Genomic DNA, 13,435 nt, shown 5'->3' with positions numbered 1-13,435 from the left:
GAGGCAACTCACAAACATCCCAATGGTTTTCACGGTTTTACCGTGTCAGTTCAATAGAGCGACACTTACGCTCCAAGTAATACCGCATTGGATAATGTACTATGATAGCTGTAGAATGGCTACACATGTTAAAAGACATTCTTCTGAAAGAATGCTATTAATACCACGACTATTTCATCTTTTCAAGATGTCCAGCCCTGCTTCTGCCTAATTTTAACACGAGAAAGGATCAATATAGCTTTGTGCTCTCATGCCCTCCCAAGGTCTGTCGGCGGAGCTGTCTAGTGTATCTTGATGTACATTTTCAGTACCTCTGGTGGGATATTTAAGCATTAATCTTGAAACCCAGCTTAGGGTGGCAATTTTGTTTAAACCCGACACCTATCTACCAGAGGTGTTAGATATCATAGGAAGGTATTATTTATGCAAATATATATATATAGTAATCGGATAATTTAATTAGGAAGAGTTCTATGATAGAAGTAACTATGACGCATTGGGAACGTGGCTACCAAACGCCAAGATACTCATTCACAATTCACTCCTGGGAAAAAATTTGATGTGCAATGGTTTACATTTAAGGAAACAAAATAGACATAGAATTATGTATCGAATACTTCCAATCTAATATGCAAGTCTATGTTCATTAGGAAATGCGTATAGATATCAGAGTTCTAGATGTTAATGTGACTTAAAAGATAGTAACATTTCAAAGATTTAGGTGTACTCGATGCTTAGTCATTTAATTACTCTATCCTACTTTTCGATAACAAATCTGTATCCATTTCATTCATGGCCATATATCATCTTAAATCTTTTTGACTATTTCCCAGATTCAATTTTCTCCACGGGTGGTATACTTTTCTGACGCGACGTGCGCGCGTCCTGATCAGCAGGTACACGTGACAGAACAACTCGGAGGTAATCACTGGAGCTTTCCTGTCAGTGCCAGCCGTCCTCGGCACCATGCAGTAGGACAGCTTGAACTGCTAGCTAGCTCACCTTGAAATATCTTCACGTACAAACACAAATGAAATTATGTATAATTTTAATTTTTGTTGTAGCTTGAGGCCCTAGACCGCAACGGCGACAGAACCACTCTTTTGATTTGCGGCTGATTTCACAGAGAGCTCCGGTCATTGGTGGTCAGTACTTCAGTTCCTAAAGTCAAAATGTATTCTCTACTACTTTCAATGTCTGAAATGTAGATATCTAACCCAATCATTTATGTTCTTAATGTTGAAAAAGGACCAGGCTGTCCGTGAGATGAGATCTTCGCAAACTTAGTATTACTCTTACTCTACTCATATTCATTCTTTTCGTGGAAGTTCGTCCCCATTGTATGCTTCTAAGCAATTAGAAACTGATACAAAATTTATCGGCTGTCTGATATGTATACTGTCAAAGGATAGGTGTGGAAAATTACCCTCAATAATTCTGTGATACTTACATCAGACCTACATTAGACTGGCTACTATATGTGTAATGCTGGAAGTGTGGAGGTATAAAGCGGATACGTAGTGAATTCTGAGGTCATTGTATATGCATGTTGCATACCTTCTTTGGAAATATGATTCGAGTTGTGTATTCGATGAAGAAGGGAAGAAATTGTTTCGATCTATTTCCATCTGGAGAGGTTAAAAATAGAATGCGGGTCCTATTCATTCCAGAGTTAACATACTCAGGGCACCACCTCAGAGGCTTAGACCCTGGGCGTACATTCTCTTCCTTTATAGCTAATACCACTATAATCCATGGTCTTCAATAGACCAAGAAATCGACTTATCATACAAGTAACTTCAGTGGGTTATCCAGAGCAAACATCTATTGATTTGTACACTGTACAAATCAATAAATGTTTGCACCTTCAATAATAATCTGTAAATCCCGAGGAAATTTTGATTCAGCGATATTACCCAGCGAAATTATAGCTGCTTATCTGCTTTCATCTAACTTGGGAATAGAATACGGAACTTACATCCGTTAAGCGAAATGTTACATTCCGCAGAATTGGGCATTTGTCGTTCTATAGAGCGGCTAATCACAAGTGGGATTGGCGATTCGGCATTCAAGTAGCCATGATTATTGTGTAATAGTTTAATTATGTACCATTTTATGCCATCATTGAGAAATCCCACCCTTTCGCATTTACAAAAGCGTCTCCAGGATGCACTAGCTTTCATAAATTAACCAAGAAGACACGTTTGACGAGATAAAGTTACCAAAGGTAAGAGCGGGTATCAAGGATTCTGGCCAGGGGAACAATATGGGGTTTTGGACTTGAATTCCCACAGACCTAATGAGCAGAGAAGTACATCAAGAAGCGCAGGTAACTGAGTCTGACAAAGCCAACTGGTAACAGAGAACATGGATATAGCGAGATAAAATCCAGGCCTTCCGCTGTGACTAGCACCATGACCTAGTGGAGAACAAATAGAAATGATATACTTTGCATTGACGATTGACGGTAAGGACTGTATTGGCAGTACTCATTCATCTGAGAGTGCACTACTACATATGTCAATCGGGGGAATCGAGGATGCTCAAAAGGTCGTACAGTAAGTAGCCAGAATTGGTGGTCTATATAAGACACCGTTATGCTCAATCAATATTTTATTCGAAGAAAGCTGGGAGACAAAGAAAGGGATCACACAATTTAATGCCAAACAGTTACCTGTAGCCAACGAAAATTCCACTTCCAAAAATGTTCAATTTTTCACCATTGCAGAAACCACTCCAGTCGTTCTATAATTTACTAGGTCTGAGTTTCTGTCATTATGTAGTATACTTATTAACTGGTGTTAGAAGTTAGTTAACATCGATATCATATGGTGTACAACATATAGAAGACTCGCTACATCAATATTACATTAAAAAGAAACCAAATGATGACTGGAAAAGACTGAAAGGTTGATGAAAATCCTGGTTCGAGTTATCCCAGAATCTCGACATTCTCGAGACACCTACCAGTTGATTGGCTCAAGAGAAACCGGGTTCTGTTGGTTCGGTTCAAATTCGGGCAAGGCGGTTTCATTCCTGATCTTCCAATCCAAACTTGGCCCCCACTAAATACGCATATCTCAGCGGCAAATGTGTGATTGACAAGAGTGAGAGATTTCTTCATATGGTCTACCTACTGTTTGGAACTACACAAAGTAAACTGATAGGCCGCGAAACGCGCAGAGTGTCAACAAACGGCGAAAGATTGACTGTTATGATTATTTATACACCCGCATGCGCGCCAAAAGCTTTTTTGGGACCAAATTTATCTTCGATATCGGTGGTTGATTAACGGCAACTGAAGGAAGTGGACTGCACGGGTACCATACTCATTACGCGTCATATTTGACCCTGGATCGAGACTCTCGACTGGATCACCAGGAACAGGTTTGCACCACACATTGCTCACAATGTGGACTTTTCTACTCTTATTCGCACCAACTAAACTCTGCACCGGTATACATCGCAGATTTACGACTGGGGTCATTTGTCCAGAATCCAAGAGTGTACAAAAATGTTGGTGTTATGGAGTTTCACTGGATAGATAATGGTGCACATGAAAAACAAAAATAACACAAGATGTAGGAAGATGGTCGATTGGGGGTGATAATCATTTTTTAGATATATGTGTTATGCAGAAAGACATCAATTCTATATCTTGTGCATAGAGTCAAGCTTGTTAGTGAGACTCGGAAATGGCACCCAATGGGTAACGCCTTACACCCATATTGTTAAACTCTAAGCGTAGATAAGTCGCTTCGATAGGTCTTACCACCGTCAATGGACTTATTTGGAGACAAAAATTCTAGTGAATTAGAAGATTGTCTACAGCGAGCATAAACACGGCTTTGGCGTTCATTTCTCCGACCCAACAGAGCCGGGAAAAAATTCACATCGTATAGACGGAGACATGACAAACAAGTGAACCTGCTGGAGTAAATTCAGTATATAAGCCCCAGCAAAGCAGGTGAATCGTCACAGTCAAACTTCATCCTCTCGACTATGTCTGCGATTTCAAACTTTACCGTGCCCAATGCGGCTCCTAGTCAAGATACACCTTTTTATATCCTTCCTGATGTCTTGAGAGACTGGCCGTACAAGCGCATGATCAGCCCACACTATCGCGCCGCTCGAGCCGAGTCTGGAAAATGGCTGGAAAGTTTCAGACCATTTTCTCCGGAAGCTCAGATAATCTTCAACAAGTGTGACTTTGGTAAGTCAGCTAGATTTTTTCACCTTCTTGCGTCAATCCTTAACAAATGATGGCTGAAATTTAGGCCTACTTTCGGCATTAACTATCCCGAAGGCATCTCATGGTAAGACCTTTTGGGTGTAAAGCTTATTGGTAATTAATCATTCGGCCACCCAGACGTACTTCGAGGATATTGCGATTTGATGAACACATTCTTCGTACTTGATGAATACACCGATGTAGCCAGTGTTGACGACACCCGACTGCTTTGCGAGATTACCATGGATGCCATCCTAAACCCGGACAAGCCGAGGCACCATGATGAACCAGTGATTGGTGAAATTTCTCGCCAGTGGGTTTTTTGTTGTCCAAAATCTACTGATTGAAATTTAATTGTGATGGTTTCAGATTCTGGAAAAATTCATCAGCGCATGCTTCGCCAGAAACCGCTCAACGCTTTTTGCTATCCTGGAGATCCTACATCGATTCGGTAATTGAACAAGCTGCTCATCGCGATAATTCGCGTTACATCTGTACAGTCGAGGAATATATGGTTGCAAGGCGTGACAACATCGGAGCCTCCCCATGCTACGCCTTTTTAGAAATGTCTCTCAACCTCAATATTCCGAGCCATATTATGCAGCATCCCGTTATTGCTCGCCTAGAGAGGGATACTACAGATATGATACTCCTTCTCAATGTATTTGATATTTGTCCCAAACTTATTCTTGCGCTGACAATCAATCATAGGACCTGGCATCTTATAAGAAAGAATACCTCGCCGATGATGCAGACTATAATTTAGTCACTGTTGTGATGCACAACAACAACGTCGGCATTGATGATGCTGTTAAGTGGATATGCGATATCCATGACGAAACAGGGAACAATTTCCTTAAACTACGCGACGAAGTCAAGGCCAAACTTAATTTCCCAGATTATGGGGAAGACATAAACCGTCAAATTGAATGTTATATTGACGGACTTGGTCAGGACTTTCGATTCTGCTTGATGAAAATTCCACTCATTGAAATTGTACAGGTAATTGGGTCCGAGGTAACGAAGAATGGATGTACGGCTCAGAGAGGTTTGTGATTGACCAATAAATCCCAAGGTTGTGATCGTTTTAAACATTGTTATAGATACTTTGGAAGCCAAGGAGAAGAAATAAGGGAGTCACGTAAGGTGTTTATGACTACCCATTAACGCTTCACCACATTTCTTGAGTTCGTCAAGAAATTCACCCTATCTCTATGTTTTAGTTTCCACTTCACCGTATAGAATTAGATTATTTATTCATACAGATTTTTTCGCTCAATATCACTGGTTAGATAGAAACCGTTATATATACATTCACTCACATTTCATGATTTCAAATTTTATATGGGACCTGTAACTATCATGTCCCGTTGGTTGGACGTTGAAAATCCATGTCAGTGTGACTCTGAGCTTGAGGTACATATGTTGCGGCTAAACTCGGCATTTTGTCACAGATTGAGTCACGCTGCGTTTGTGTACCGATTAAATCTGAGAATTTAATTTTTTTGAATATGCGCTTCAATAAAAGATTGATTATATACTTTTTTATTTGAGCTTTGAGGTAAATTTTTGATTTGTTTGCATAGTCAGAGAGGGTTATAATTTAAAAATCAAGAATAGCGTGACAATTCAGCCGACCCGATATAAATTACGTAATGGCTACATTGCGGTTGGAAAGACGAGTGCAATTTAAAAGTCCGTCGTGTCATTTCGGCCTGACAATCCGAGAGCCGAACTTTCCACTTTTTGAATCACCTTTTTCAAAGTCGGACAATGTGTGCGTATCAGCGCCCTAAATTCTTGCCGACCATCTGCAGTTTGGACTCGCCAATTCATGCCCTGGGGGAGGGCTGGGTACCATTGATAACATGCCCGGCAGACTTTCCTATAGAAATTGTAAGCCGTTTGCTTCGATTGTAAGTTTGCTTCACTAACGGGATCAGTTTGAAATCGCGGTAACTCAACTTATACATCACCCAGAATACAACTCGACGCTTATTCTTCGATCCGAATTAATATCAGAATCCACTTCCAACTTTCCTGAAAATATTCCTGCGTTCGATGATTTTCAGCGGACGCGGTGTTTGCACCGGAAGCTCCTTCCTCGCAGACCTGGACGTGATCCATCTCTTGAACAGTATTGTACGCTGTACGGAGCGACAACATCGCAGCAGACGCAAGATGAAATCGAATTTCCTCAGGTTTTGGTACTTACACCTATCGTGGACGCAGGATCAAGCCTTCCATATTACCACCCAGCTGTATTTCACCTCGCCTTTCGATACGTCCATTCTCCACCAACTCTCAGAATAGAAGTTTTACCACTTCCAGGGACCCCATTAGACCCCAACTCGAGGCTATATCGCACTTGCCTAGCCCTACTTGACACTGTACACCGGTACGGCTGGGGCGCTATGACAAATTATAAGAAGCGTGTAATGCACGATTGCTTGATACCACGAGAGGAATATCAAGATTTGTATTTAAGCATGAGGGAACGGTATAAGCATTTGGTGGATACGTGGCAGGAGGTGACTGATCCATTGAAGCATGTCTTTGAGGTGAGACCTTCTTGCGTATCTTACGACTTACGCTCACCTTTCCTAGGATATTGGAATTGCAACGTATCTAATGCTGCTATGGAAGGATACCTTTAGCGAGAAATCCTCAGAGAGTTGGCCCCAGCCACCTGGTGGATTTCTTGACTTTGGGTTAGTCCGAGTATCTTGATTTTATATTGTCACAATTGATTATTTTGCAGATGCGGAAACGGCTTGTTGACCCATATTCTTGTTTCCGAAGGATACAGAGGTTATGGCGTTGACCTTCGCGAGAGAACATCCTGGACCCATTATCCCGAGGCAACACAGTCTTCACTTCGCGTTCAGGCGTTCAATCCGACATGCGAAGGACCAGAATCGTCGCGCTACTTCCCACCAGGTGTCTTCATCATCGGCAATCACGCAGACGAGTTGACGCCCTGGCTCCCCGTCACAGCAACGCTCAAAAACGCCTCTGGATACATATCCATACCGTGCTGTTCCTGGGCCTTTGACTCCCGATACGAACGGTCCTCTACCCCTCCATTTCCACTGCAGCAACCAACAGATGAGTTCGCAGCATCATTGAACCTGGGCGGCGACGGGAGCCACAAGAGCTCGTACTCGATGTACCGTATATGGCTTGCAAGTCTGAGCCTGCATTGTGGGTGGGAGGTGGAGTGTGAGACGCTGCGGATACCAAGTACGAGGAATTGGGCCTTGATCGGTGCGTATGGTCATCGAAAATCATATTGTAATCATACTGACACGTGTCACAGGTCGACGTAGAATAAAGACAATGGAAAACAGCGAATCACTAGGCAACGCAGCAGCGATTGTAGAGGGTGTCATATCAAGAGGTCTGTTCAAAACACGCAAACCGGAGGGTAAGGCTGGGGACCATTGAGACGGTTGAATCGGTTTGGGTATGTACTCACTTATGGCTGGACAGTACTCTGAGAAACAATGCTGAAATGTCAAGATATCAGCCATACAAGACCCTGACTTGAGTAATCCTACAGTTTGGGATGGCGTACAGGAACAATATTGAGAGTGTTAATAACGGGGCAGGGCGGCCCATACTGCCAAAGGGCTGGCAGAGGTACATCACGTCGATTTAGGCCCGAGGACGCGTACATTTATATTTCTGTCAGCCACAACGTATCAAACGGTTCTCGATTATTACCCACTTGCAGTCGTATGCGGTCGGGCGCTTACGGTGATTAAGGTACCAGCGCTCACCTTATCTCTTTCACAATCCCATGTCTGGACCTTCAGAATTGATACCACTTTGCATACCTCCCAATGACACAGTATTCGCAATGGACAGGATCGAAATGCTAATCCATTACAAGGGAATCGGCCCAAGGCCACGACACCCAACAATGCGACATCTGAAATGGTGCCCGCGGAAATGTCAAGCCTTATCGAAGACAACCACTCAATATAGATATCAGGCACATGCGTAGAACTGTAGAATTCCGACCAGTTCAATTGTACCCTTCTTACGGCATCCCATTTGCCCGCTGTGCTAAATAACATGCTTCAATTTCTCCAACAAATCCACACCACTGCCATTGACTTGCTGTGCACTTGTCATCAACAAGTACACGTCCATGTACTTAAGGACACATATGGAGATCGTCCAAAACTGCTTGCCTCCCTCCTGCCAGCATCCAGACATCGACCACCCTCAGTCAAATTGACTGCTCAATATGGTCAACATAACATACAACGGGTGTACGTGTATTCTTTCCGCTTGACATTCTTCGTCTTCATGTTGATGTTCATTAGCTGGCGACATTGTGTGGGGGAATTCGACCAACACTTCGCCACCCACAGAATTGGTCTTTAATCTTGGAGACAATTCGTTTGTCCTGAGCTCTATGTCGTTGGTGTTTTTAATGACACCGGGCGTGGGATTCTTCTATTCCGGGTTATTGAGGAGGAAGAACGCTCTCTCGGCCGTGTATGTGACAATGGCAGCCCTTGCGGTTGTTAGCATTCAGGTTCGTACATTCCTGGGCGTTTATATTTTTTGCGTACTTAGATTATGTCTTTTTCAGTGGCTATTACTTGGATTTTCTTTAACGTTTAGCGACGAAGGAAGCCCTTTTATAGGGAATTTAAGTATGTATTCAACATTCAGTATGTATAGTTTGACTTCATTTTGATTTGCGATAGAATATGCCATGCTTGTAAATGTGCCTATACGTCCACCAACAGAAACTGGGCGTGTGCCTCTTACATTGTACTTTATCTACCAGCTTATGTTTGCTGGTGTCACGTACGTTAATTTTCTACCCTCGTTTTCGCAGTCTGAAATGATACTCATACAGGGCTGCTATTGCCATCGGAGCAATCGCAGAGCGCGGGCGCCCTGGACCGGTGCTTATATTCGTTTTCATTTGGACCACCTTGGTCTATGATCCAATCGCGTGTTGGGATTGGAACACTCTCGGATGGACGAGGCGGCTGGGCGTGCTTGATTTTGCCGGAGGAATTGCAGTGCATATTTCATCTGGCGCAGCAGCGCTCGCTATGTCGATATATCTCGGCGAGAGGCATGGGTATGGGACGGAAGGACCGTACAAGGCGAATAATACGACCCATGTTGTGCTAGGTGCAGTCCTTATGTGGTTTGGTAAGTAACGCCGATCCATGCACTAGATAAGATTTCGGCTTTTGATAATAGATTTAGGGTGGTTTGGGTTCAACGGAGGATCCGCTATGTCTGCAAATTTAGTCGCCATTCAAGCATGCATCAACACTAACATTGCGGCTTCCGCCGGAGGACTCACGGGGGTGATGCTGGTACGTCAATACCTATCTATTATCGTCCTCGCCTCTACTTGACGATTTTTCAATGATAGGATTACAGAATCCAAAAAAAGTGGAGCGCAGTAAGCTTCTGCTCTGGAGCGATTGCAGGACTTATCACAATCACCCCTGGATCTGGATTTGTCGGCGCTCGTAGGTCACATCTAATACTTTGCGTCCCTGTACATTCAAATATCAATATCCAGCTGCTGCCTTGTTGTACGGCGTCCTAGGCGGCGCTGGATGTAATTTTTCCTCCCAATTTAAACGGTTGGGATACGATGACTCTCTTGATGTACGCCGTATATTCTGCCTCCTCTAATCCACCTAATGATGCGTTCATCGCAGATATTTGCAACACATGGAATGGGAGGATTGATAGGCAGTCTTCTTACGGGAATTTTTGCCCAAGAAAGTGTTGCTAATCTTTCGAGTGCGACCCCTGTGCGAGGAGGTTGGTTAGATCAAAACTGGAAGCTGTTTGGCTTGCAGGCAGGGGCTTCGGCAGCCGCTATGGTTTACTCATTCGCCGTCACGGTATGTAGCTATGCTCCATCTATACCTACCTAGAGCTAAAACCGCCGTAAAGCTCATAATCCTTCATGTGATGGGACTTCACCCACTTCTTGATCTTCGCGCGTCCAAGGAAACACAAATTTTAGGGATTGACGATAACGAAATGGGAGAGCCAGCCATGGACTATTCGGATTTCCCCCATGCGCAGAATGTCGCACAGATCGTTTCTCAGGCGGTGAATCAAGCCATTGGAAGAAATCAGGCGGCTAATCACATTGTTGGGGGGCAGGGCCAGCAAGGAGCCCAGATTCAGCCTCTTCTTCAGCGACCTGCTCCTTCACCTTAAACTATGTCAGTACCGATACATCATGTACTAAGTATATATTCCTCGTTATCCGTGTTTCATGCTTTGCTTGCAACGCCTTCAGCTCCTTTCCGCAAGTCGGAAAGGAGATCTTGCATCTTTTTGCGTAACTTTTTTACAAGCTCGTCATCATCCGGCGAAGGAGGTGGCTATTGATATCGAACGAAATGAGATCAGCCAAAGTGCGCATTGACCATCAAAAGGGATAGAATTGGACCTACAATTTGGTCGAGGAGGTACTTTGAGATGAAAATCGGTGTAATTTCAGTTACACTAAAATGCTTAAAAGAGATCAACTTACTTCAGCTTCGTCTATGGTCTGTCGCTGGTGTGTCAACAACGAAGTATAACCAATAGTTCACTCAGGCCTTACGAGGACAACTGGACCCCTAAACCAGGATGTTCAGAACACATATCACATAGTCAGATAGAGATTACCTATTCATTTTGAGACTGAGCCTTATACTGGGTGATCAATTGTTCAGATCGGACACTGCTTGTAGACGTGTATGGTGGTAGATTTGAAGAGATTTGAAGAAACGCCTTCTTCGACCCGGATATCGCCGAAACACCTTAAAGTTATGGTGGTCACATGGTAATACCGCAAACGCGACGCGCTGTTACTGGTGGGCAGGGGCTGGTCGGTAGGGTCCATAGTTGACAAAAGACAGGGCTCATGCTGAAAAAACCGTACCTCTCTGAAAGGAGAAATGGGCAGTGGTATTGGAGCCAAATGGGAGATATCAATATGATTCCACTCAGAAACTGTGCTGGATGTTTGGGAAGAATAAAATGTGGTATATACATTAGCGCAAGAGAATGATCGTGTTCAAGTTGTGCATGATAGACAAGGAAACTACGGCGTTGCTGTAACCACGGCCGGGTACATTTTGATCAGTGAGATTTCTCATAACTAGAATCTTTTATTATAGTGCAAGCAGGATATAGAATTGTCTTTTCGGAAGACCTTTGAAGACAATTTTAATAAGGGTTCAGATCGTTCAGAACCGTCGGCAATTCCGTACAAACCACGTGAATGATCGTTACGCAACTACTTCCCACCCCTGTTCACCTGTGTGGTGCTGGAAACCTTGCTGCTACAGTAACTGGCCAAGCCGCCAAATGATATCGACTTTATAAAATATATGTATTTATGATCTTTATAAGAGTAGTCAAATGACTTGTTCCTTTTTTTTGATTTACCTTTTATCAGGGAATAGTCTAATTGCTTTAACTGCTCCGTATATCAAATTCCAACATGCACTGCAGGTGAAGTAATGTTTATAGCTACTGACACGAATACTGAAGGAATAAAATCCTATGTTCTTTCTATTACATAAGGTACTTGCTCAATAGCTCTCACATAGACAGTATTTGCAGGCACTGAGCAGAAATGTGTAGCCTACATAGTACAAGCGGTTAATGTCTAACGATTGCTTTCCTCTCGGCAAGTGAGGAGAAATCATACAACATATTATAAAATCTACGACCGACTCGGCTCCGGGAAGCTAGATACCGTAGAGTGAATTCTTAGCAGCCACCATGACGGTTTACCGATCATAGGTGTGGGTATGTTATCTGCCATGTTATCTGCCCGGCAGAATCCGAGCTTACTCTTTTCACACTTTTCACCATAAAACCTTGGGTGAACTGCAATAAAAAAATGTATTCAAGTATGTACAGGATGTGTATACACATAAGTGCCTTTAAAATCTGAGTAAGTGCTGTCGAATCAGTAGAATACGTATGGATGTTATCTGCCACCCCCAATGTTATCTGCCAGCCGAGGTGCCGCAACACAGCCACATTTGCGCACTTCCGTATTCAGTTCACGCTCGACGGGCATCCTGGTTTGATTTTTTGAGGCTCTTTGAGTGATATTCTAGATCACATATAAAGTAAATAATGCCCAGGTAGAAAATATCAGACAAATTTAGAGTACAGACAAAGTAAAAGGTACATGTTTACATGGACCATTTCTCGGACGCGCGTCAGCGCGAAATCTTTGAAAATTTGCTTCTCGTTTCACACGGTATTTTACAAAATTTATGTTTGTGACAATCCGTACATATTCTCGAGTACTTTCAAGTAATTTCTCTTCAAAATTTTGACAAAAATAAGCATCGTGAGTCTCTCTCTTTTTCTCTCCATTTTTTGGTCATTTCCCGTTTGGGACACCCACTCCTATGAACGGAAAACCACCATGACAGTGTACGAGCAATTCATGGAAGTTATGAGGATTCTTTCATTCTTTCTACTAAGTAGTATTGGGGAAGTGCTACATGTAGAGCACGGTACGAGAACCGTGGACGAATTGAACGAAACTGCACCCAGAGACTATATCAGTGGGCAACCCTGTGCAGAGAGGCTCCCAACGGCAGAAGAAAATATCAAAGTGACGAAGAAAGGCCCAAGCACAAATCCTCCACTAGCAACCACTAGCAATACATTTGACCGCTGAAGGTGGAAGTGCCATGAAGGTCCGGGGGTTGGTTTCTCCCTTTCGATGGGGTGGCTTTGCATAGTGAGTACGTGGCAGAGGAATCAGAACCAAACTTGAAAGCTCGCGAAAAGGTTGGCTAGTGATGGCGTCTGCAACTGAAGTCTTAATTGTCACAAGTACAAAAGAAACTAATACCAGGTCATAGGCTTCAATCGATTCTAATTTCTGAAGGGATGGAAGCTCAGATCAGGTCGACGAGAATTGAATCCTTCTGGATACATAAATGAACGTGGCGTTCCCACTTCACGTTCACGAAAATGAAGGTCGGATCTACTAGAAGGCCGTGAAGGAGACATGGCAGTTCGTTTGAATTGGGCTCGGGATGATCCTTCCTGCAGCTGCCCCATGGGGTGCTCGTTCATGGGCTCGTTGACGTACTCCTGTCGTCATCTGGATGCTCCTTGGTTCCCGCGTCAATAAGAATTTGTGTCATAAGAAATACTTATGCCCCAAGCAGCTGG

At 43.3% G+C, this 13,435-nt stretch overlaps 2 protein-coding genes across 2 annotated transcripts; both read left to right on the top strand.

Moving 5' to 3' along the window:
- Window positions 1–4,002: 4,002 nt before the first annotated feature.
- On the top strand, window positions 4,003–5,398 carry JR316_0010299 (Delta(6)-protoilludene synthase; the record flags this gene model as incomplete). Its single annotated transcript, XM_047895968.1, has 7 exons — window positions 4,003–4,213; window positions 4,278–4,316; window positions 4,370–4,544; window positions 4,601–4,892; window positions 4,943–5,180; window positions 5,234–5,279; window positions 5,335–5,398. 7 exons carry the CDS (start codon window positions 4,003–4,005, stop codon window positions 5,396–5,398), a joined length of 1,065 nt encoding a protein of 354 aa, XP_047745687.1.
- A 606-nt stretch (window positions 5,399–6,004) lies between these two features.
- On the top strand, window positions 6,005–10,453 carry JR316_0010298 (Ammonium transporter 1; the record flags this gene model as incomplete). Its single annotated transcript, XM_047895967.1, has 14 exons — window positions 6,005–6,127; window positions 6,175–6,792; window positions 6,839–6,942; window positions 6,993–7,498; window positions 7,551–7,658; window positions 8,566–8,780; window positions 8,838–8,901; window positions 8,956–9,058; window positions 9,111–9,415; window positions 9,473–9,585; window positions 9,645–9,744; window positions 9,798–9,886; window positions 9,940–10,128; window positions 10,181–10,453. 14 exons carry the CDS (start codon window positions 6,005–6,007, stop codon window positions 10,451–10,453), a joined length of 2,910 nt encoding a protein of 969 aa, XP_047745686.1.
- Between the last annotated feature and the right edge of the window lie 2,982 nt (window positions 10,454–13,435).

Source organism: Psilocybe cubensis, chromosome 9 (assembly GCF_017499595.1).
Source record: "Psilocybe cubensis strain MGC-MH-2018 chromosome 9, whole genome shotgun sequence".
Taxonomy (NCBI): Eukaryota; Fungi; Basidiomycota; class Agaricomycetes; order Agaricales; family Agrocybaceae; genus Psilocybe; species Psilocybe cubensis.
Note: the sequence above shows the minus strand (reverse complement) of the source record. Positions and strands in the feature narration are given on the sequence as shown.